This window comes from Alosa sapidissima, chromosome 6 (assembly GCF_018492685.1).
Source record: "Alosa sapidissima isolate fAloSap1 chromosome 6, fAloSap1.pri, whole genome shotgun sequence".
Classification (NCBI taxonomy): Eukaryota; Metazoa; Chordata; class Actinopteri; order Clupeiformes; family Clupeidae; genus Alosa; species Alosa sapidissima.
The window spans coordinates 4,780,052-4,806,903 of NC_055962.1; the positions used below are offsets into that span (position 1 = coordinate 4,780,052).

Genomic DNA, 26,852 nt, shown 5'->3' on the forward strand with positions numbered 1-26,852 from the left:
TACTTGTGTGCCAAGAGGAGAGGATAATAGAAAAGAATGACTGGACAAATCGAGTTCTTTGTGCACAGGCAGGGGAGATAGAGATAGAGATCCACAGATCTTTTTTTCACCTTTCTGAAAGGCTTCTGTGGCTTTGATGTTTGGTTGTGGGTGAAGACCATGGAAGATCATGGAGCATTGTAGTAGCTGTATGATCCCCTGTTGTCAGGGCAGCGGCAGTCCTTACAGTATATCGACCCTGATGCCTGTATTGAATCATTGTAATTGAAGGTGCTGTGCTAAGGCAACATTCACTGACAGTATCAAATGCCTTGAAGAAATATGTGGCTCAGTGATTAATGGTGGAGTTTCAGTTTTTATTCTTTAGTTACCCCTCCTGCTGTGATGCGAATGGAACTTCCTGACAGCTTAAGAGGCAGAGAGTGGAAATGTGTAGAAATTGATTATTATTAGATTGACGTTCCTTCCTAAATCTGCAACCACTTTTGAAATACTATATCTACACCACTGGGGTTTGGCATAGGAGCTTTCACTTCATGTGTGTGTGTGTGTGTGTGTGTGTGTGTGTAACTGAGAATGTACATCTGCTCTTAGATTACACATATTGTTTTCAAAATGATGTTAAGGAAATGTGGGAATGTTAAGGGAAACTGAACAGTTTTTCTTCCATATCTTGTTTTCCCTCTTGGTGTGATGCAATGAGTGATTATTCAGTCCTGTTCTAGAAAACTATGTGTGATAGGACAAGACCAAATTGAGACAAAATTGGGGTTTGGGCACCAATTTATCCATCAGGTGTTCACCATTCAGAAACCGTTTAAATGCCGTTTAAAAGCAGCAGTGTTGTGGGCTTGAACAGGGGCTGCAGCTCATGTTTGTGGCAGACGTCTGGCCGTCTTTTGGGGAAGTTCGTCAAGAACCCCCAAGAGTGGGAACTCGGCTGGGTGATTTGTTTCACCTTCCCGTGGTAAAGGGTGTCCCATTGGAGGATCATAGCACTTCCGGGTTGTGGGCTCAAAACGCATCGGCACAGGAAGTTGGTCGGCTGCTGCTTTGCTGCTCTGCTGTTCTGCCGCTTTGCTGCCTTTACTTCGCCGCTCTGCTTAGTGCTTTCTCATCTGGTTGGATAATACAGAAACAGAGAGACATCAGAACTGCATGTTGTCCTCACTGTCATAGGCATATTGCTGATAGCGCCTCACAGCAGAGATGGAGCACATTATACAACATATACAGACATTTACTGTACCTATAGACCCTTTCAACCTGCCCCTCGAGGGTTTCCGATTAAAACACTAAACACCAATGCACCACAATACTTTGAAATGAAAATGAATCGTAATGCTCTACAAAAATGTTGACTTTAAAACTTGTCTTTAATTGTTTTGTTTGTCTAAGTTACCATTAGCTCATTGTTGTTTTCTGTGCCACTATGCACTACACGCATGGTTGTTAATGCAGTTGAAAGGGTCTATACAGATTGGGAGTGACTGAACTTTAGATCTTGATGGTTACATTATAGCGCTTTTCCTTTCCTGAAAGTATTGCTGTGCTAACAGCATGCTGTGCAGTACAGATATAGGGGTGCTAGAGGGGTGGGCACTTGCTAATCATGTGGGAGGAGATACTCATGGCTCCCGTGCGTAATGGGTGCTGTGTCTGACTCTGCCCCTCTCTGGGCTGGGGTGCTGAGGCATTGGGGCAGCTCTGACCCATGCTGTCTCTTTGTCATGTAAAAATGTTAAAATGGTTGGCCAATCAAAGACCCAGGCCAGCCCCGCCCCACCCCACCAGCGGGCCCCATGGTTACAGGATGCCATGCCATGAAGGACCTACAACGTTAATGACAGCAGTAATAGCACTTAAATTAAACATTTCATTTTACCTATGATTCTGAAATAGCATTCTTCTCTCGTAGTTGTCTCTTACTCATTCAAAATAACTTATACTACCGTTCAAAAGTTTGTGGCCACTTAGAAATGTCCTTTTTTCCATCATTAATGTTGTAAATGACTGTTGTAGAAAAACAAAATCTTTAATGCAATATCTGCATTCTAAGGCACATTCTAAAGGCACATTCTGTTTACTAATCTGATATCATTTTAAAAGGCTAACTCAGAAAACATTGGAGAACACTTTTGCAATGATGTAATCTGAAAACTGCTGCCCTGATTAAAATAAACAATGCAACTGATCTCAGCTGGTATAATGGAGTGGAATAGATATTTCTAAGTGACCCCAAACTTTTGAATGGCAGTGTAAGTGTGCAAAAATAAGTTCACATCTAGTAATGGTGGTGTCTTAGCAGGGAAAACACGTTCTGCACACATGCATTACAAAAAGCACTGATTAACCGATATGAATCACTAATGGAACACTGAAAATGTTAATTGCCATTACATTATTTACTCATGCAATCAATCATATTCATTACATTATTTACCCATATTCATGCAAACTTGAATCCTTGAAATGTAGGAAAAAGTTTAAGCTATTAGACCACCAGACTAGCTTTAAACATTTCCTATTATATCATTATTACTGTATATTATATTACCGTATATTATATTATTATAGTATTATTTCCTATTATGCAGTACAATACACCAGATATAGCATCTACCTGACTACAGGCAGATGACAAAGGCATTTAAGTATAGAAGGCATATATTAATGTGCACAACCAAGCTCTTCAAAAACTGTACACAACCAACACATCCCTACTCACACACACATACACAAGCATGGACACACACACTCCAGATCCATTTTAGCCTGAGTGTGGAGCAGAGACTGGGGCTTTAAGTGGTCATTGAAATGATCTGTAGCTTTCTGCTCTCAAAAGACCAGACTGTGGACACCATGCACGCTTGTGCCTTCTTCCTGTTTACGCTCTCTCTGCTCCCTACCTCCATTTGTTTAAAAACAAGGACACAGTTTACGTTGTTGCAGATGGAAAATTATTTAATAGAGTTGAATGAGGTTGTGGATGTTTGGGATTTGGAAGTGTTAAACAACTGAACTTAGTAGGTTGCTAGGCAGATTTTGGAATAATCACTCCTTTGTCCTTACATTAATTTGATTGGCACATTAATATACCTAGTAATTCCATTCCATGGTATTCATAATTGTTGTATTTTTGTATTATTTTGTACTGGTACTTGTTTGATGCTTAAGGAAGACTGTGCAAAAGTATAAAATATATACATTTAAAGTATGATGTAGCTTAAGAATATCTTTAAAGCTTCACCCATAGCAGCTACCTGAGATATGAGAAATGCTCCAGGGAGGTAACAGAGAGTTGTTACAATAAACACACAGGAACGTTACCCACACAAACGGCACCATTCGTCTAGAGTAACTGCATTACAACCCGTTAGCTGACCTTGCAACGGAATCTTGAATGGAAGTGCACAAGACGAGAGCCACACATTCGCCGACGCCTTCCTTCACCACTGTAATGCTGGAGCTGGGAGCACAACACACTCCACATCAGGAACAAAGCAGGAGCACCTGCTTCCTTGTGGTCTCATTACCACAACATATGCTTTCAGATGCACTGCCACAGCAAACAACAGGGCCTGGGAGAGAGGAGGAGAGGGAAAGACATTGCGGAGAGAGCATCCATCTCCAGACAGTGGCACCGCACTCTTTAAGACAGGCACCAATGAATTTATGGGTGGGGGCCAATAGGAAGCACCCCTCTAATGTGTGCTAAATGGCGATCCCTGGAGCTGGTGGCACAAAGAGGGTTTTTTTTTTTCTCCAGGCATCTTTGTGCTTTTGTTTGGGCTCTGTTTGCACAGCCTGGTGGGCCGAGTGCGTTGGTGGTCCGTCCTGCAACTGCCCCACCACCCCCCCAGGGACCGCTTGTTCATCACATGCGGCTAAGCCGCTCAAAGACACGCATTGTAACAAATGTGAGAGGGCACACACAGAGCACAGACACTGCACATCACACCTCACCGGCCAACACTCTGATCTACACACAGGGAGGGGAGAAAAAAAAACACTCTTTATTTTTATTAGAAGCATCAAGAACAACAGACACAGGTAAGGTAATTAATCTCGGAGTGAGAGAGTAAAGAAGAGAGAGAGAGGGCAGGATGAGGAAAAGGAGAAGAAGAAAGGAAAAAGAAAGGGGCACATCTGAAAATACACACACACAGAAAATCGGGTAACAGAAAGGGGGCTATTCAGGTAGATTTGTATCAAGCTGTACCTTCCTCTCTACATATCTTCATGTGGTATTTAAACTCCATTAGTGCAGATATGCAGCGAGTCAGTGTGGCATTTTTGAGGTCACCTCTGTGACAGCTCTTGCTTCTGCATTTCTCTTTCCCTCCCCTCTCCCTCTCTCCATCTCTCTCTCCCTCTCTCCATCTCTCTCTCTGCCCCCCAAGATTCTTCTGCTCTTTAACAGTGGATAGCTCCACAAATGAGCCCCGACTGCCTGTTCGGACACTGATAGGTGAACATAATCATATCCGCGCTCGACTAATCTTCCTACTCTAGGCTGCAGATTTGAGGCCACTGAATGACCTGTCAAAATGTGTGGCGACGTGGCAAATTAAATCTGTCTCTATGGTTGACAACAATGGGCAAATTTAATAGGAAAAAGTGATGCCTGCGGAAAGGGGACTGCACTGACAAATTCTTTTGAATGCAAAAAGCCCTGTCTGCTGAGACAAATCATTTAGTGGCAAGATAATATGTCATCTTTCTTGTTTTATCTACTTTCAAGCAGAGGTATACCAACCTCCATAGGATGGGCTATAGATTTGCAAGAGAAAATGGCGCGTCATCATTTGCCCAATGAATAATGGGGGCCAAATATACACAGGGCCATTTTGACAGAGTTTAGATACTTTGCTTTGCTCTGAAACTATAAAACAAGACATACGTTTATGAGAGAGCTGTTTATATTCACTCAGCAACCAGTTCGAGGTCTGGCGTGGATGTCTCTCTCTCGCTCTCACATGTCCTCTCACACATACAATGCCTACATACACAGCCACATACGCACTTTCACACACACACACACACATATGTACGCACTTTCGTTCACACCTTCACACACACACACACACACACATATATGTACACACTTTCACACACACACACATGCACACACACACACACATATGTATGCACTTTCGTTCACACCTTCACACACACACACACCCATATATGTACACACTTTCACACACACATACACACACACACATATATGTACACACTTTCACACACACACACACACACACACACGCACACACACACACGCACACACACACACACATATGTATGCACTTTCGTTCACACCTTCACACACACACACACACACACACACATATATATGTACACACTTTCACACACACATATATGTACACACTTTCACACACACACACACACATATATGTACACACTTTCACACACACACACACACACACACACACACACACATTCCTTGCATATGTTGATGCATCAGTGGCAAAGCTATTGTCCACCGGTACAGTGTTGTGAGCATGAAGCAGATAGAACTTGACCTGCACGGCCTGGAGCGCAGCAGCCGGAGCACTAAACTAAATGCTTTGGAGAGTGTTTTGAGGAGAGGAATCTCTCCATTACGAGCCAGCTCCTGCAACCCCCCCCCCCCCCCCCCCCCCATCCCTAGCCACAGCCGCCGCATCCATCAGCCATTAATGAGCTCAATTCAGGACCATTGTATCTGTTAAATATGTCATTTAGGGAATAAATTTGGAGTTCATAAAGGCTTCTGCTGTGGTCACAATAAAAGAAGGCGGAGAGGGAGAAAAGTACAAGTAGTCAGTCCATTATATGATGATCCCCCTCAATATAATTGTGTTGTACTTGTTACCTTTTAAACATAAGGGAATTGAATTAAGTGATGATGCATATGTAGAATTTGTACAGAGCATTATCATTTTAAATCGCCTTTATGAATTTCCTTTTCCAAAAGTAATAGAATGTATGCCTTTAAATTTCAGCTATTCTTCCATACATTCAGTTATACAAAAGGCCAATGTAGCTGTTACAATACAAGCTACATATTTGATTTTGTGTGCTTAATCTTAAATACAAATAGAGAACAAGCCACACCTCTAACAGTGCTGGAAAACACTTTATAATAGGCCAGGACCGTATGATTTGGTTATTCTTTGTCTAGGGTCATAATAACAGCAGCAGTGCAGCCACCCACTAGTATGTAGGAGGAGTGTTGGTTTAAGCAGTGGTGTGTAATGTGACAGCACAACTAAAGTTGAAGCCTCTCAGATATATAGTCATTGTCTACAAATTTTTGTTTTGTTTTGTTGCCAAATTAAAGTTTCTGGGAGCACGTGACAGGGTGCAGATCCTTCTTTTGATTTTTATCTTCAGTTAAGTTTTGATCAAGCACCTGTAAAAATAGTTGAACGTGTTTGTGTACCCTTCACTCTGCTTTTTTTCTACAAATGCTGCTGCCTTGTTTTGTTTGTTTGGTCAGGTTCATATTTGTTTCTTTACATTCCCATTGCTCAATTGATGCCATGTCATTTGTGCCCAAGTCCCAATACAGCACAGACACAAGTGTGAATTATTAATTCAGAATAAGCCAATACATTTTTCAAGACTACTTTTTACATTGATATTGGTTGTTTCTGCATGCAGAAAATACTAATGTGCAATACCAGTGTAATAATTATATCATCAGTGCTACACTGACATGAAAACAAAATAACTTTACTAGACAAAGGAATATATGCATTAGTCTATCATCGTGAGAACCTCCTATGGTGCTGAAACTGAAACAGGCACAATCAAATTGGCTTTGACAAGCCTTACAGGAATCCATATGCTCACTGTGTCCACTGAATTATTGCCACTAGCCATGGCTTTAAGTCGCACCATTTACACTGAGCTTCACTGTTGATGTAGTTTTCTCACTCTGTCCACTTGCATTGCCTGCTCTCTCCATGTACAGACCTGAAAGGCTATTTTCATCATTAATCGGTCCATTTCCCTTCGTTTCTGACAACTTGGCTAAAGAGATCAATCACTCTACATCTATGACAGATAAAAACCCATGCAGACATAATGCAGGACCTCATGTAGGGTAAAGCTCCAGCTTGGATGCAGAAAGAAAGGGGGAGGTGAGTGAGAAAAAGAGAGAAAGAGAGAGTGAGAGAGAGAGAAAGAGAGAGAGAGTGTGTGGGTGAGATGAGATGAGAAAACCCCTGCTGATCGGACATTCTCTCATTAGCCAGGCCTGCCACTAATCAGCCTCCGATTCGGCCGCTGTGGCCAAACACACTTCCTCACAGCGGGGAGCCGGGACTCCTGGGAGCTGGAGTTCTGAACGGGCAGAGGCCCAAAGGAGCGGACGCCACAGCTTTCATGTTACAGCCGGAGCATGCAAACTCCCCCCGCTGTTTAAGGTAGCCCGTCTAATTGCTGCTCTCTGTGTGTCGAAAACCTCTGAACCCGCAACATGGAACCCTTTAACCGATTCCATCAAAAATTGGTGATTAAGAGGGATTGCAGACGATTTGAACTCACCCGGGGACAGAATCCCCTCGCTGTTATGCATCCTGCATGTCCACATGTCCATGAAAAAAAAGACCATCAACAGTTCCAACTCCAAGTTTTTTCAGTCTTTCCATGCTGTAACTTCTTCCTGGACTTGAACTGGTCTCAAATTCTGTCGAGATATATAATATTGATATAAAAGAAAAGGCACATTCTGGCAAGTGCATAAAGCACTGCTCCTGTATCAAAAAGGGCTGCCATTCAAGGCTATTCCTGCAATGAGGGAACACTGGATACGTGTGCTTTGAAAGGAGGATAGAAAAGAAGCATCACTAAAATGGGGCATTGTGAACAAAATGCATGACCTTGAGGGAGCATGGATGGCGGAGCCATGATAACAGATATTGTATGTGTGTATATGTCTTCATAACACAATGCAGGTCCATGCAGACCATCAACAACAAGAAGAGAGAGGAAAACAATGTCGATGATGTGTCCAACGGTGATTTCTGATGCCAAGGATGTCAGACATTCCAAAAAAAATGTGAAGGACATATAATCATATTCTAACAAACTGGCTTAGAATGTCCAAGCCCAAATCCTAAAGCTGATACACATGAGACATGAGCTAATAGACACTAACCAGGCTCTATCCACTTACAAATGTGTACTCAACTTGAGAGTGTGTAATGTAATCCCTTTGCATGTGGTTTCATAGTTTGGCCTGGACTTTAAGCTCCTCCACAAACATCATCAGAGGCTTGAGGACAGCTGGTGAACCCGGTCACTTATTGACTTACAGCTGTTCATTAACTGGCTCAGTCTGCTGCTGCGTACTGATGGCTTTGAGAAAACAAAACTGTGATTTACCTCAAGTCATGGGAGAGTCACAGAATAAATGTAACATTTAGTGATACATATATGCATTTTCAATGACTTTAAAATGTGATGAGATTGACAAATGAGATTTAAATATTGCTCTCTATTCCCTGAATGGACAAGGCATGTTCTTCTTTCAACCAGTAGGGGTCAGTCTTGATCAAGATTAACAATATCTACTGATATCATGACTGTGTGTTTATTTAAGAATCTCAAGAGAAAGCTCATTAGTTCCATTCAAAATCTTTTGAACTCTTTTAAAAACATTTTAAACCTTTTGCGCCACCTATTCTAGTTCTCCAGTGGTGTTAGTCACCCACCATTATCCTTTAATGTCAGATAAAACAAATGGAACTCTGCACCTGGTCATAATATATTGTATGAATATATTGTATGATTGAAATGAGTTTATGTGGCAAATTAGCTGAAGGCATCCCTCTGCATAAAGAGCTTAATGGATTGTGGAACTGCTTGTGGCTGTAAGAGTGAATAATGCTAACTGAATCAACAACTCACCAATTACTGACAGAAATGACAGAATCGTATCAGACACATCACAAGCATCTCAGAACAAGGAGCACAGGTTACTTTTTCACAAGATGGAAACCTAATTTTACATACTTTTTGATTATTTTTGTCTTTGTTTTTGTCTTTATTTGGCAAAGTGGTTAATAACACCCTTTTCGGTGGTGAGGCAAACTCATACAGTACTTCGGCTGGATCTTTCATTTCACATGCTCTCACTGAAATCAGAGAGGATGATCAGGAGTCTTTTTTTCATTGTTGTGCATGTTAGAGCCAAGGTTAACACATTTTAGCCAGCTGAATGGATCTAGATGTAGTCCCTCTGACTCACTCAGTCAGAGGGACTACATCTATAGCACAGGAGTAAATAGAACTGAAGGCCATTCATATTTTTTAGCATATTTTGTCCCCTTTTCATACCACGCAGAAATGTTATTAAATACACAACAAAAGGCTAAGAGCTAACCAACACTGATGTGACATAACACTTGAACTAGACTACAGTACTGTGACACTGGTCATTTAATTAGATGACAGAATATTTATTTAGATCATGTTTTTCTCTGAGGCAGTGTCAAGATGAATATGCCCAATGCAAAAAATAACAACATTCCACAATGGGTATACTTCCATTTCAAACCATAGCCAAGTTACATTGAGAGCTACGAAGAAGTGGCAAGGAGTACGTATGAGAATTAAACTGCAGGACAGTACGCCGGAGGCCTTAGAGTGATACTTTGAGTTATGACATGTGTAGGAGAAACAGTCCCCTACATTCAGACTGAAACCCAGACACGAATCTCACAGTGCGTCACAGACAACAATAACCCTGCTGTTTGACAGATGAACGTGCTCTATGTCTTACTGCCTGTCTGATGCAACAGACCACGGGCACGCCACCACAAGCTCAATTTTGTTTTCATTTATTTATTTTTTTTTTGGGTCCTCCCAATTTTACCCAATGGAATTCTATGTGGCGAGTTAATTTTAGCCAGACCCATAAGAGCCCCCCAAAAAGCCCAAATCATGCCCTCTTGAGGGGCACGTAATGGAGCTCTGTGCAGCTCTCACATCCATTGCCCAGAGACTGGGAGGCTTGGAGGCTGCCGGCGATGCCAGGACAGAACTTGCGATGCTCTGAGGTTACAGTATGTACACGGTCTACGTCTAGCGCACAAATACCATGGCGAGCCAACAGGGGGTGGGGTGGGGTAGGGTGGACGGGAGGGATAATTGAATCCCACTCCAGTGGGAGGCTAACAGGGGGAAATGTGTTTGTTATTAAAATCCTTTATCTCTGACGCTCATCTTCAGTATTTCCATACTAATGGGCAGGTGAGGACTCTCACGCCGACGTGTTACCGGGCCACGGCAAGGCCGGCTGCCAGTCAGGTTTCTTGCTTTTAACTGAGTGCTTTCAATTCACACCAATTTAGCCCAATTAAACTGCTTTGCATCTGCAGAGAGTGTTCCAGCGCTGCTTTACAGACCACCCTTTTCAATTAGGCTACGGGAAGAGATCAGTGACGGATCTCATTGTTCGATTTTGCAAACTGGAAGTGATGCTACATAGTGTTTTAGACAAAATGTCCCATCTCCCAGTACCTGATATGAGGGTAGGGGACACAAAGATTTACATTTCTTTGCACAACAGAGGACCTTCATGGCTTAAATGACATAAATAGGTTATGCAGTACGCACTCATCATCACTTTGTTGAAATCACCACTAAAATGTATTTCCAAATTTCTATTGAATTATAAACCATTATTGGGATGTTTTTGTTTCAAGGTTAAAGTAAGGGCAACCACTGTCCTCTGTAGTTCTAAAATAAATCAGGTATTTTTTTAATCAGTTTTCCTGATGCTTCTCCACAGAATGATTGTGAATGTATATATAAAGCTAGGCTAAGGACATGGCATTGCAAACATTTCCTTGACGAAGGCTACAATTCCCTAGACACACACTGGTGTCTTTTGGATTTGGCCAGAACACAGAGAGCCTTCTAGGCGGCAGCTGCAAGCTGACTGTTTGCAGGGCTTGTGCTCAGGAGCAGGATGTGAACAGAGTGCTTTTCCTAAGGGGTGGAGCACTACTTCATCAGCTGGGTTAAGGGTTTGCTGGGTTACTAGCCAAATACTGTATATGGGCCTACGACTTCATCCCCACTGAAGATGCTGACCTCGTTTAGTTTTTTTTTTTTTTTTGATACTGTGCTTTGGCACCTTATGCTGGTTGCATGCACATTGATGCTGAAAGGGTTGTACAGAGCTTTTCCCAGTTCATGTTATTGATTTTCTAGAAACTTCTGTTAAAGTCAGAGGACCTTTTAGTTATGTGTTCAAGGTTCGTATGTTGCTCAAGGTTTTTGATCTATGTGTGATACACTGCCTGTTTTCCTTGAGTTCTGGAAACAGCTTGGCTTGATGCATGACTTTATGCTTATGTCCTAAACCATGTGTCTGGATAACACATTTTGAGTTCCTATTATTAAGCAATTTCAACCTTTTCTGAACTATTTTTTCAACAAAACAATTTAATTAAATCTACTCCCACATGAATCAGGTTTGAACATATTATTGTCAAATGGACTGTAACACCCAGAAGTCTATAAAACACTGTTATGCTATTTTATCATCATTTATTTCATCATTAGGCATTCTGATGTGATAGTAAGATCACTGAGCCCTGTTTTTGCATCGAGTACCTGAGATTTCAGGTGGTCATTGTGCTGAAGCGTATCCTCACTTGAAATAAAGAAAAACTTTATTTGGTTCATTTTGTATGTTGCCACATTCCCAATCATACAGTGTATTGGAGTATGTATGGGTATGCTAGTAATACTAAATAGAAACAACATTTGAAAATCCAGTGAAAATATTTGAGAGAGAAACTCAAGTATGTGAGCGGACACACCAACTGGTGCGATTACATATGAGGGTGAATTTTTTTTTTATTATTATTAGAGCATACAATTTTGCAAGGTCTCATACCTTTTTGCATTATTTTCCCCCAAGAAAACCCATTACATGATCTGGAAGGTCCTTGGTTAGTTGCCATCAATGACTCAATAGCAAACATGTTGCAAAAGCTTCTTGCACTGTCTGCCTTTGAAATGAATTCCATAAAAACTCAAGGTATTCCTTTCAATGGAACGGAGTTAGTCTACATGAAAACATTTAACCATCCTCTATAAAATCCAACTATTTTTCACAATTCAACATTGCAGGAGGCTAAACATTGAAGTTGGGGGGAAAACATGGGATATCTCTAAAGAATACCACCATCCATACAAAGGCACGGAACTATGTTTTAAGTCCTCAAAACAAGTATTTTTCACCAAAGTTAGATTTGACTAATGACAACCTCTACTCATCTCTGAACGATGACATCGACTCTCCTCTGGTGTATTTATCAAATTCAATTCAATACACATTATATTCAATACACTTATGCCAACCCATCAATGCAAAGAGAGAGAAGTGAGAATGATAACCTAATGTTACTTGGCATGGGTATCATGCCATCCCCAGAGGGCCTCATGTCATAGTACATAGTTCATAATATCTACCAAAAGACAATGTCAGGGTATCTGTCCCAGTACAAATTATACTGGGAGTCTCCTGAGAGATGCTGACAATATGTGAATTCCTTGGTTCTCTAGAAGTAAAGCTATTGGAATATGTAAATCATTAGCATATATTATTACAAGATTTAGCCTGATTACGCTGGATTGAAAAACATCCTACTGGACAAGGTACATTTTAGTGTTGGCCTCATCTGTTATGGGGGCATCTCTGGCTTGTTTGCCTCTCTTCCACTGGCTGTTATTTTTGTGATAGCTATAATCTGGCAAATCAGCCATGTACCCCCCAAGAGACCTTTTGCTCAGCACAAACGAAACCTTTAACTCAGTGTTTACACTATCAGTGTCAGCCATGGCCTCATAATGTAGATTTTGGTGCACTCACTCTTTACGGGAGAAGTGGATACCGAGTGCCATTTCATGTAACTTCCTGCCGAATAAACCAATGCATTTTAATCAGATGATAATGACAGGGTGTGCTGTCTGACTACATTGCCCATCTGGCCCTTCTGATGTGAAGTGTTCTGTTCATTTCTCCATTAATGTCTGCATGAGGATGAACATGGGCATGGAAGTCCTGGGAACGGGAGATGGAATTCAAACAGACAGCATTTTAAGAAGGAAATCAGAGTGGTTAGTAAAAAAAAACACATGGTCCATAACCCACTCCTGCTGTCGTTTTTCTTTCACAAATTCTGATGTTCTGATTTATCTTCACATGACTGAGGGCGTTTTTCCTTTTGGCATGTTTAGCGTTGCAATTCATACGCCAATGTTTACGGTTGGAGCTGTTGAAAACCAACACAGACGCTTTGAAATGAATATGAATTGGACTTTAGCGTAATGCTCAACTTGTTTTGGCCCTAAATTACCATTGGCTCAATGATGTTTTCTGTGCCACCAGAAAAACCTCAGGAGTGCACATTTGTTTATGCAGTTGAAAGGGTCTATAACTTCAAAAAAGACACATTAGAAGTTGAATGGTTACAAGGCTATGATTTTCAAAAGCATTCAGTACAAGTGTGCTTAAAATATAATTATTATGATTTTTCAGTTCCCACATGGAGCAGATGCATATCTACAGTATGTTGACCAAGTAACATGTATGCTATTAGCACTCCCTTACTGTGCCATCGCTGACACCTACATGTCTACATCATTTGGCTTTTCTTTACATTCTGTCTTTGTTCCTATCAAAGCCAGCCAGTTTAATTCTCTTTGTGCTAGTCTTGAAAAGATCACAGGCAGTTGTGAATGTTATCTGTTATTTTCTGGACAGAGACATAACAAAGCTAATTATAAAGAAATACAAACGTGTCATGAGGTGTGAAATGGCAACTGGTTCTCATTATCCTGCCAGAATACGTAGTGAGAGCTGATTTGAAGAGGTGCAGTGCTAAGCACACACTCAAAGAGAACTGTTGCACAATGCCTGAGGCCTTGGAAATTCACATTTATATTTCATATGGGAATTTACCCTGAGCTTTTCATGTAGAGGCATCTTAACTGATGGTGTGAGAGAGAGAGAGAGGGAGAGAAAGAGAGACTTGTTAATCAAAGGAACAGAAAGAGGAGTCTTTTTAAATGACTTCTTCCACCCTTTTCGAAGACAAATATGGGTAAGCTGAAAGCAATAGCAATTTTCCTTAACCCTTTGCAGACTGTGCCGAACATTCCATTTTTTGGTGGCCTTATGGCACAAAAAGGCTTATTGTATGATTATGCTACATGACAAAAATACAATATACCCACCACTGTAATCAGGAGAAATAGCCCTTTCAAATGGTATGAAATATAATTAATAAGTTTGAGGAGAACATACATAATTTTTAATAAATATCTTTAAAATTCAACCCCAAAAAACACGAAAATATCAGTTTGTCAAGATTAATCTAATTTTTCTCCCAATTTCTATTGTAGATAGAGAAAAACATAGTCTATGGGAGATTCACAATTTTGTCCTCTACTCAGTGATAAAAACAGAATCAATGTGTCACCTTTTGTTCAAAAGTTATGATAAATTTATTAGACCTTTGCAGACGGCACGAAACATTCCGTTTTTTCATACTTGATGCCCTTGTGAGACAAAAAGGCTTATTGTGTGGCCATGCTACATGACAGAGATTAGATATACCCACCATTGTAATCAGGAGAACTAGCCCTTTAAAATGGTACATATCATAGTTAATAAGTTTGATTGTAACACACATTGTTTTTAAACAAAACCTTCAAAATTCAACATCAAAAAACGTGGAAATATCAATTTGTCAAGATGAATCTTTCTTTTCACCTAATGTCTGTTGTAGATATAGTGTGCAAAGGATAGCCAGTGTTGTGTTCTCCTCAGTGAAAAAAAAAACAGAATCAATTTATCACCTTTGGTTCAGAAGTTATGATTAATTTACTAATAACAGTAACAAGTAGAATTTTTAAAGAGTAGAATGTTTTCATTTCCCGGTTTGGCATCTGATCTAAAAATACAGATATAATGGTCATGTAAAAAAATAAGCTGTTTTACCTTCAAAACAAGCTCAATATGGGATGTCTTACTGTACTCTGAAGAGGCTAAATCAATTGTGGGGAGGACAGATAAAGGCTGAAAGACAGACTAGCTGATTGTAACTGCTTCTCCGTGTGCTTCATTCTACTATGAAAACAAGAATATAGAGACACTGGCACATGTGTTAGGTTTACAAAAGGGGAAATAAATCATTTTATTTAGAAAAGTCTTAAACAATGTGATTAAATAACCAGGAACAACAACTTCAGGTAAATAACATAAACATATGTTTACAAACAATCAGTAACTATTAGTACTACAAGAATGACAAGACAACAGTATAACAAAGATCAACAAATCTTACATGGTGAACAAAACATCAATTCATACTAACATTCACACACATATATATATAAACAATTAAAACGTTAGAAGAAATTCAATACATTTAACAACCATACAGCATATAATTCGATACAATATATAATTATCGATATAATTTGCCCTACACATAAGGTGATACACTAACGCCACATTCACACCAGATCCGTGGTGTGTGCATTGTCACAGCTGTGGCATGGTTGTGTGTGTGTGTGTGTGTGCATGCGTGCGTGTGTCCATCTAAGCCTAGCAGACGATGGGGTGTAAATGCTATTGGAGTTGGTGTCTCTGTCTGTGTTGGAAGGATAGGCAAAGTGTATGCTTTCTACCTGACATGGGACTTGACCAAACTCAAAATAAAGAAATTGTCAGATAAGAAATATAGAAATTGAATTACAAATCTAACCAAACTATTATCACTATAATCCCTCTCATTATTGTTATAAGCAACACTCTTATCACAACCAGAAATGTGCTTGCGCCCAGATGGACACACACACACACACAAACATGCTTACCCAGCTGAGGATGATGGAAGATTATCTCCTCCTGTAGCACATCATTGTCTTCTTCTTCATCCAGAAGCTACCCATCCATGTCCCATGTCCATGCCATCGTGGTCCTTGGGGTCATATTTGCCATCAGCAGTCGGCTGCTTTCACCCCAGTTGCACGTACTTCTCTCCCTCCATCTAAAATAACAAAACAAATCACAGGTCTGATAGTGAATAGGTTGTTTAGTTTTATTTTACATTACTTCCACATAATCTTAATCACCACCAACCATGACTCTTTTCACTAAAAGTATTATTGTCACTGGAGGACTCCAATATTGCTTGGAGAGGTAACATTAGTCTCAGAGCTCACTACAGTAAGTGTTATTGCCTTGGCTAAACCATACATAGCATACCAGCTTACAAGCAAAAATTGATTTATTAACATGAGTCAGGAGATATGACAGAAAACATCTAAACAGCGTATGCATACACATACACACCGTGCATAGGCTACTGCAGTTGCGTAAAGACAAAACACCCCCTTAGAAAACTAGATGTACCACAGAGCGGTACAAAATATGACCGCCGCCCAGTTCAGCACATTTTTTCCACAAAAAGAAATCACGCTGAAAGGCCTATATGATAACTGTCTCACTAAATTGCATTATCCACACTCAATTCTCACTGGTATCTGCTAGACAACAAGTACCAAAACATGATTAGTTCATAGATTTCACATGTAAAATTCATTTTATACAACCCCACCTCCATCTTGCCTGTTTATAATTCTGAGAAATTCTTGATTGTTTGTGTTATGTTTATGTTATGTGTGTGTGTGTGTGTGTGTGAGTGTGTGTGTGTGTGCGTGTGTGTGTGTGTGCGTGCGTGCTTGTGTTTGTGCCTGTGACATTACTGTGAATGTATGTGTGTGTGTATCTGTTTGTGCACATGTGTGCACATGAAATGGGTTAACATGACCCCTGGAGGCAAACATACGGAAAAATATGGTCATCCTAGGCCCTACAGTTCTCAAGATATTCACAGAGAACTGTGTCTGCCCTACCCTCCTTTCGGGGGGTCCAGTCCAGCGGGGGGGCTACAGATCAAAACGAAAAATGACGGTTCCATGCTATCCATGTGGGGGTACATGCCCACCAAGTTTCGTTTACCCCGGTCTTTCAGTATCCCGGGAATCCTTGTTGGTGTACGTCACTAAATGTACACATAAATTATTTTATTGTAAGGCCCCCCATGAACGAAAGTACACAAAACTTGGCATGCATTTGGAGGGTGTCATAATGATCCTACACTTTTAATTTCGTGCAGTTTTGACCTTGTCAGCCAGAGATATTGTGATGAAAACACCACATTTTTTGCTTTTTAATTTTTAACTAGGTGGCGCTATACATGAAATAAGTGGTAATGGGATGGGTTGACATGCCCCCTTAAGACCAACATACATAAAAAAGATGGACCTCCTAGGCCCTACGGTTCTCGAGATATTCACAGAAAACTGTCTCCGGCCACCTACAGGCCAGTTGGTGTATAGTAACATAAATTAATTTATTGTGTGGCCCCCCATGAACGGAATTCCACAAAACTTGCCGTGCATACAGAGGGTGTCATAATGATCATACACTTCCAATTTCGTGCAGTTTTGACTATGTTAGGTCACAGATACCTTCAATTACAACACCTCATTTTTACTTTTTTGTGTTTAACTAGGTGGCGCTATACATGAAATGAGTGGTTATGGAATGGGTTGACATGGCCCCTTGAGATCAACATACAAAAAAAAAAGGTCCTCCTAAACCCCACGGTTTTCGAAATATTCACAGAAAACTGTGTCTGCCCTACCCTCCTTTCGGGGGTCCATTCAAGCGGGGGGGGGGGGTTACAGATCAAAACGAAAAACGATGGTTCCATGCTATCCATGTGGGGTTACATGCCCACCATGTTTCGTGTACCCCGGTCTTTCAGTGTCCTGGGACTCATTGACGGAAGTTTGGGCATGCGAAAAAGAAAAAAAAAAGAAATAAATAAAAAATCTGACTAAACCTATATGACCGCCGCTTCGCTGCGCGGCGGTCATTATAATGTGTCGACGAGTAGGCTTGGGTGTATGAGCTCCCATCATAGTTAGCCACCCAAAAACCTCATAATCGTAGCAGCCAACCTTACAGCCTAAAAGCTAAACAATACTAAGACACATTTATAACAAATCTTCAGTCATGTATTGATGAAAACAGCAGTCAATGAATAAAATCCTTACGTTACACCATCGTGATCAACACAGTCACGTCGGTAACGTAACATTAACGTTGTCATTCATGTCAGATGTTTCTATCTAAGTAAGCTAAGCAACTTGGCTACAAACAACTGTAAATTGTGCTATACATATTACGAAGGAATGAAAGGTTTATTTGTCAATAAAATACCGATTAGGTGTACTTGACATAAAGTTGGCAGTCATGAAGTACGGGAGTGAACTTTATCGCGACTACACGTCAAGGACATGTTGCAGCCTCTCCTGATGCTAACGTTACCTAACTTAGCTAGTTTTCTATCAGATGACAAGCAAGCAACATCGTTCAAAATAGAACAAATCGTTAAAGTTTCAGAATTAGTAGGTCTGTAATCTTGGTTGACATATAGTAGCCCCCCAAAAATGACTGAAAATTATGAGTTTACTAAAGATTATGGTGTGCTAAAATACCAGCTGTCATCAGCTGAAGTGAACACACACATGCATTATGTTACGACCATGCATACAAGGTGTAATTACCAGCAAAAATAACTTTTAAAAACGATTTTGAAGTAATAACATGGATAACAAGTAATAACAAGTTTAGACGACGTCAAGATCAACGATGCATAGTGCTTCCTGCTGTTTTTCCTCTAGTGGAGGGAGACGTCAACTCTTGATTTTTCCTTCACGTAGTAAGAGAAATTCGCGCCACAAATCCCTTAACCAATCATATCGCCAGAAAGCCTATGATGTGACGTTTTTGAGAAAGTTTTCAGTGATAAAATTGGTTGGGGTATGGCGGAGTTATTAGACTGAACGTCATCGGTACTGGGGTACCGAAATTAGAATGGGCCGTCTGCAAAGGGTTAAAGAAGAAGGTCAGAGCAGTGAAATTATCATGCCAGTAACATTTCTTTGAAGCTGTTGTATTTGCCAGGCAGCTTGATAAGCTTCAAATATTGGGTAAGGGTATTAATTATAAGGTGTATTACAAATGAACATAATCTTATTAACAAACAAAGACACTTTAATGTAGTAGAGCACCAGACAGCAAAGATGTGTTAGCAGATGACAAAGTCATCTATGTCGTTTTGCATCTATAGCGTCTCCTAAATACCCATCATTTTACACATCTTTTAAACTATAAGTGAGCATCACTCCCACCTCTCTCACAAGCAGTTCAAGCAGAATCAAAGTCTGCCTCTAAGATGGAACTAAAATCAGATGATCGTTGGGAAAACTCTTCAAATCTATACCAGTATACAAAGTCCCTTTGCCGGTCTATGAAATTTAGCTATGACACTTACAGCCCCTTCAAAAAATGTCTGCATCTGTCTGGTTGTGGTTCAGCAGCACAGGATGTAGTGCCAACAGAATGCATTTAAAGTCCTTTGTGAGGCACCTCATTACGTGTGAGGCCAATTCATTAAGTAATTGGTCTCCAGTTGTTTACATGAGTATTAAGGCGTTCCATTCAGGGGGCCTTTGAGAGAGGCATTGTCTGAATGTTTCATGTTATGAATACAAAATGAGGTTGGAGCGGGTGAATCCTTATTGGTCTGCCACTGCACTCCACTGAATGGCCGGGGGCAAGGCATTGGGTGCCACGCTGCATAGCAATGACTCCAGTGTTAAATAGGCTATGCAGATTAAATGCACGCTTTTGATACTAAAGAGGCACTCTCTGCACATTTTTTGTGTATGCTTATTCCAATTCTATGGCTACGGACATAAGGACTGAATTAAAGGATCTCTAAATATTATCTATATGCATACAGTGTTTTAATAATAGAATGTCTACTTCATTATATTGCGTAGTTGTCGTTAAGACAAAATATGGTTTAGGTCAGGACAACAATACATTTAAGCTTACATATTTATAACTGGAAAAAAAAAGAATCAATTAACATATATTTTAATGTGGCTCAATAATGTCCATTTGCCTTTTGATGGAGAGATTTATCAATTTTAGGACGTGATTGTGGCTCCCTCACACATATTATGTTGACATATTTGAGCATTCTTCAAATACATGTATACAACCAGTTTGCACAAGAAATTGTGCAATGATAAACAAAGATGCCCTTCTAATGTAAATAACATGGGATGAAGATTCGGTGATGAATTCCACCATATGGACAGAATGTGACAGAAAGACCAGTAGAGGGCCCTCTACAATCTGCATTCTCTAAGCCTGGGTCAATAATTATCCTTAAAAATGGGCAACACAAGCACCCTCATTAGCTACAAAAATATTTGAATGAACAAGATCACAGATCTTTTCAAATTTGGAAAACTTATTTTCTAATTATTACTTTATTTTGATATACACAAGGTTCTACGTAATTTGTAAACACAGAATTACCATCAAAAATAGGAAATTTGTTGAAGAACTGGACAGGAAATTTGTACAGTTTTGTAATTACTTCTGTCTCGTGTCCAGATCACATCTGGTATGGTGCAAAAAGCCAAACAGATGACCAGTCCTGAATAACACTGGCTAGATATTATAAAAAGCCGCTGCATAGAACCACTAGGGGCCAGTCAAAGTTTGAGGAACAAACTTGTTGAGCATGACTGCTCACAGACAGCAGTGAAGTGCTTCAGAGAAGGGACGGAGGTCAGGGCCAATCGACAATTTCAGTCAGAAGAACCAATGAATCTGATTCCACTCACACCGCCAAAAGCCTAAGCTATGACATGGTTATGCCTGACACAGAGATCAATGTTGCACTAAGCCTAGGCTATATTACATTCCTATGCTGTTTTTTACCCCCGAGTAGTCGACTAAGTGAAAACAACCCTCATGATTTCCATTGCTTAATAATCAAAGTCAAAGTCAAAGTCAAAGTCAGCTTTATTGTCAATTTCTTCACATGTTCCAGACATACAAAGAGATCGAAATTACGTTTCTCACTATCCCACGGTGAAGACAAGACATATTTTTCCAATTTAAGTCCACAGACAAACATAACATTCAAGTAAACAAAAAAGTAAGTAAATAAGTAAATAACAGGGCACATATGATAATGAAAAAATAAGAGCAGCAAAATTTGGTTGAAATTGTGCATAGACAGTCAATAAAATACTAGTGCAAAGTCAGGCCAATAAAAGGTTTGGGTAGTTCTGTTTGACCTAAGTAATAAAGAAAGTGGCATAGTGGTGCAAGTTATGTAAGAGCAGCAGAAGTGTTGTGTTTTCAGGACAACAACACCAAGTTGTAAAGTGTACAAGTGTGCAAGTGGAGTAGTGCAGGCGGCCATTGTGGGTCCAATGTCCAGGATGTTATGTAGCTGAGGGTGGAGGGGGGAGAGGAGGGAGAGAGTTCAGCATCCTTACAGCTTGGTATGAAGCTGTTGGTGAGTCTGGTAGTGCGGGAGCGCAGGCTTCTGTACCTCTTCCCAGAGGGCAGTAGATCAAACAGATTGTGAGCGGGGTGACTTGCATCACTCACAATTTTGGTCGCCTTGCGGGTGAGGTGGGTGGTGTAAATGTCCTTCAGGGAGGGGAGTGAAGCACCAATGATCCTTCCAGCTGTGTTCACTATGCGCTGCAGGGCTTTCCTGTTGTATTCAGTGCAGCTTCCGCCCCACACAGCGATACAGCTGGAGAGGATGCTCTCAATGGTGCCTCGGTAGAATGTGGTCATGATGGCTGGTGGAGCATTTGCTCGCCTGAGTTTCCGCAGGAAGTACAGGCGGCGCTGAGCTCTCTTCGCCAGTGATGCAGTGTTGGTGGTCCAGGAGAGGTCTTCACTGATGTGCACCCCCAGGAATTTGGTGCTGCTCGCTCTCTCCACCACAGCACCGTCGATGGTCAGTGGCAGGTGTTGGGTGTGACCTCTCCGGAAGTCAACAACAATCTCTTTGGTCTTGCTGACGTTCAGCAGGAGGTTGTTGTCCCTGCACCACGTGGTCAGATGGTCGACCTCCAACCTGTATTGAGTCTCGTCACCCTTGGTGATGAGACCCACCAGAGTTGTGTCGTCAGCAAATTTCACTATGTGATTGTTGCTGTAGGTTGCAGTGCAGTCATGCGTCAGCAGGGTGAAGAGCAGCGGACTGAGCACGCAGCCTTGGGGGGCCCCTGTGCTCAGTGTGATGCTGCTTGAGGTATTGTTGCCAACACGTACTACTTGGGGCCTCTGACAGAGAAAGTCCAGTAGCCAGTTGCAGAGGTAGGTACTGAGTCCCAGTTTGTCAAGTTTGCAGATGAGTTGTTGTGGTATTATGGTGTTGAATGCAGAACTGAAGTCTATAAACAGCAATAAATAATCATTGTTCATCACAAGGCCTTTTTTCAGTAAAATATTTTTTTTTTCTCTCACAGCATGCAATTAACTTTTTATGCAGACAGCGGCATGCCACTTGGTCTACTGCTTACACAAATTGTCAAGTGACATTTCTTTTCTTCTATTGTTATATGTTTCTCTGTAATCACAATGCTTTTGTGATCATTCTGATTGATTTTAACCATAAATGTTTCAATGACTGATTGAACAATCAACCTGCAAGCAGGGATGAGACACATCAGGCTACAGACACAGAGCAAGTTTCCTCCTATTAGCAATTTTCTGGTTTCCTTCTAGCAATGACTACCCAGAGAGGATGAGGAATTTTATGGACACAGCTAGACCTACCAGTTATTTTTCACGTTCAACTTCATTTTCTTACTGTGCAAGTTATAAGGCAGCAGTAGTGAACCTGTTTAAATGACAATAGGCCACAGATTTGTAACAAACAACACGAACCTTTTTGTGCCTTCTTCTCATTTGGTAGAACACATTTGCTAAAAGTGCTGATCGGTTTTGTTTTGTTTTGTTTTGGGAATCTGATCTACAGAGTAGACGACAAATGAGAAGGGTGGGGGCGCTGTGATTTCCTGACACATACTTCTACGGTGTATTTCCGGTAGCCCGGAAGTGCACTCTACAAACACGCTACAAGTTAGCTAGCTAGAACGCGTTGTGTGTTGTATTGACTGGCTAGATTTTCTAGCCTAAAAACCCGTTGTTTTTAACTGAGAATTTTTTAAAGCAACTACTACTTTGGAATTCGACTTTTATACAATATGGGAGTCCCTGCATTTTTCCGTTGGTTAAGTAGGAAATATCCATCCATAATAGTGCATTGCCTTGAGGAGAAGGTAAGCGTTTGTTTTCCTGAGAGATGCTGTAGCTATTAGCTATTTGGCTAAATACATAGCCAAACTACGCACATTGACTGGGCTATTGTTGCAGAGAGTTACGCGTCTGTAATGCTGTGCACTTTTGCCCATGCCCTTTTACGATAACTTAAATGCTATTTTGCCGTTCGTCGCAATGAGGTGCTACCACGCAAATGTTATAAATGGCTTGCTAGTTATCCAAAAGCTAGTTGGCTAGCTTGTGTAGAGCTATACAGTTCTAACGTTAATGTTACATGATTCGAATACAATTGTGAGCTGCCTAATATTGCCTACCTAAGTGAGCACACTAGGCAAATATTTTATTATAAGCTCAGAAGTTATTTCAATGTTCTCGGCCATGTTTGTTTTATTAAGGTATGTTAGTGATTATAATATTGTAACATTATGGTTAATGGTGACTGTCAAACTGCAGAAACAGTTCAGACAACGCTGCCGTTCGTTCACCTGTGGTGTTCAGGATGGGTACCTGCACAGTAGCAGACGCTACGCTACTGTCAGCAACTCAGTCATCCTTTATTGTAACATACCGTGTTATATAAATGACTAAATGAATGAAGAAAGTGTTCGCAAGGTGTTTAATCGAAAATTCTCTCTTGCAGTCAAAGGAATGCAATGGTGTACGTATACCTGTTGACACTAGCAAACCCAATCCCAATGAAGTGGAGTTTGACAACTTGTATCTGGATATGAATGGAATTATCCATCCGTGCACACATCCTGAGGACAAGTAAGTGTCACTTGGTTCTACAGCCCTTCTCAGAAGTCTATCTGGGTGTCTTTTCAGCCAGTTAAACTTAATTGAATATCCAACAGGCCAGCGCCCAAAAACGAGGATGAGATGATGGTGGCCATTTTCGAATACATCGATCGACTCTTCAACATCATTAGACCTCGCAGAGTTCTGTACATGGCTATAGATGGAGTCGTGAGTACATTGGATTCATATCACCCATAGCCATGTTAGTTTGTCCGATTACATCACGTCATTCTGATCTGTCATATGTTCATACCTGTCCTTCCCAGGCCCCTCGTGCCAAAATGAATCAGCAGCGATCAAGGCGATTCCGGGCCTCTAAAGAAGGGGCGGAACTTGTGGAGGAGAAGCAGAAAATGCGGGAAGAGATTATCCAGAGAGGTGAACAGACACACACATTTTGAGTGTCAGAGAAGTTGCGCTGTTGCGATGTTGTAAAGGCAAATCAGAGGTGAACAGGGTGCATCAAGAATACTGGCTTTTGTCAAGTTTGTTGTTGATGTTTCATTGTAGTAGTGTAACAGTACACAAAAATCACGCTTTGGTATGCATTGGGGCAGCCGTGGCCTACTGGTTAGCGCTTCAGACTTGTTACCGGAGGGTTGCCGGTTCGAACCCCGACCAGTAGGCACGGCTGAAGTGCCCTTGAGCAAGGCACCTAACCCCTCATTGCTCCCCGAGCGCCGCTGTTGTTTTAGGCAGCTCACTGCGCCGGGATTAGTGTGTGCTTCACCTCACTGTGTGTTCACTGTGTGCTGAGTGTGTTTCACTAATTCACGGATTGGGATAAATGCAGAGACCAAATTTCCCTCACAGGATCAAAAGAGTATATATACTTGTACTCATCTCGATTTTGAAGTCACTTTTCGGTTGATTTTTCAGTACAGTAAACCTCTAGGTACTCCAGCCTAAAATTCACTGACAATATTGCTGATGCTCAACGGATATTGAAAAGGTGTCATGCTTTTTGACATTAGCTGAGTAGACTGGCATATGGTCCGCCACTTATATATTTGTGTGGAAACTTGAATTTGAAACATGGTCCGCATGCAAAAAAGCCTATTGTTGATTAGAGATTAAGACTGCTTACATTCGGTACACATCTGTATTGAACCTGTCCCTAAACGGGTCGGTACGAATATGTGTACCTTTACACCCCTACTTCATTGCTGTAAGTGAATAGATGGAGCAGTATTCATGGGTGCTTGGTATATTGGATTATGGACCTTTATTTATCAGAATGAGGCTTTGCACATCTTTAAAGGTCTAATAGTATCATAAACATCAGCAAAAGGACTAAAAGATTTTGTCAAAATGATTAATTCATCTGTTGTATTTGACCCCCTTGGTCAAATGTCAGGTCCTCTCCATCCAGCTGTTCATATGAAGGCACAAATGCGCTATGAAACCCATTGTTTTTGATGGCTTACACAAGCAAGAACTGGTCTTCCACTGCGCCGAGCAAACCGCAGCTCAAGCGGCATTTTGCTGACTGCGGTGCACAAGAGCGACGTTCAACCATGTTGAACTTTGACCACAGCACGCTGTAAATCGTAGCTTTTTGCGCTGAACCCGGCAGCAAGCACAACAAAACTCTTTGGGTCCCTTAGCTCAACCTAGCGGCGGGCGTAGCGCATGCCGTGTAGCCGCCTTGAGGTCCTTTCCATCCAGGTGTTCATATCAGACATGTCTTGCATACATTTGGAAGCTCTGCAACAAGCACTAAAGTGAGAGAAGGCTTCTCTCTGACAGTCATAAAGCATTTTTAATTTAATGGATTTGCCTTTTTTTATTTTAGGAGGATACCTTCCGCCAGATGAAATCAAGGAGAGGTTTGACAGCAACTGCATCACTCCAGTAAGTGTCTCCAGGTTTTGGCATGTGCCTAATTGGGGGGGGGGGACCATTTCCAATTTAGAATAAGTTGTTAATGATTCAACTGAATCCTCTTTCCTAGGGAACAGAGTTTATGGACAACCTGGCGAAATGCCTCCGATATTACGTAGCCGACAGATTGAGCAATGATCCAGGATGGCGCAACATTACAGTAAGTGTTAAAGTGTGGATGGGTGGTGATGTGCATTATCTTGATAATAAGTGAGTGATAATAAGTTGTCTGTGCACACTAGGTTTGGTGCAGTCATATAAAAACCTAGCAACATGGTGTGTGTCTGTGTGTGGTTTTACAACAGACTCCAGCAAATATTTGTAAACAAAACAATCAGACCATTGATTACACCTTTTGTTCAGACACAACAGCATTCTATTGTCCTAGAATCACCCATCAAAGCAAGATTTACATCTTCATTTATTATTGAATTGTATTTATATTTATTCAGTGTTTTTATAGAAAGTGACTAACATTCTAGCTACATTGCAAAGCAGACCTTGGGTAACAATAAATGCTACAACAATAAATACAGGTACCAGAGGGAGGAGTGCAGAAGTTTAAGTACTAGTCAAAGTGTGGCCAAAGGAGATGGTGGTAGAATGGAAGTAAGTAAGTTAAAAGGATGAAAAACGGGAAGTGCCTTTTAGGTTATGTGTGTTAGAAGAGGAGGTACTCTCGGAAGATTTGGGTCTTCAAGAGCTTGGAGATGGAGGGGGAGGCCCCAGCTCTGGTAACACTTGGTAGGTCGATCCACCAACGGGGAAGAAATGAAAATAGTCTGGATTGTCGTGTGTATCAGCGGCAGTGGCAGAGGAAATTCCTTGGAGTAATGTAGTCGCCGAGAGGTAACACAAGCCTTTATGAGGGCACTTAAATAAG

At 41.0% G+C, this 26,852-nt stretch overlaps 1 protein-coding gene and 1 long non-coding RNA gene across 2 annotated transcripts in view; one reads left to right on the top strand and one right to left on the bottom strand.

The window, feature by feature from the left end:
• Positions 1-841: 841 nt before the first annotated feature.
• Positions 842-22,982, bottom strand: LOC121712301. Its single transcript, XR_006032580.1, has 3 exons — positions 22,892-22,982; positions 7,558-7,699; positions 842-1,118 (listed from the first exon to the last, which is right to left on the bottom strand). It is a non-coding gene; the product is annotated as an uncharacterized LOC121712301 (long non-coding RNA).
• An 86-nt stretch (positions 22,983-23,068) lies between these two features.
• Positions 23,069-26,852, top strand: part of xrn2 (5'-3' exoribonuclease 2) — a 42,637-nt gene continuing 38,853 nt past the window's right edge. The window contains exons 1-6 of the mRNA XM_042095627.1: positions 23,069-23,286; positions 23,928-24,055; positions 24,142-24,253; positions 24,352-24,463; positions 25,881-25,939; positions 26,040-26,129. Coding sequence (XP_041951561.1) covers positions 23,212-23,286; positions 23,928-24,055; positions 24,142-24,253; positions 24,352-24,463; positions 25,881-25,939; positions 26,040-26,129 — 576 coding nt within the window. The 5' untranslated portion in view covers positions 23,069-23,211. The remainder of the gene's footprint in view (positions 23,287-23,927; positions 24,056-24,141; positions 24,254-24,351; positions 24,464-25,880; positions 25,940-26,039; positions 26,130-26,852) is intronic.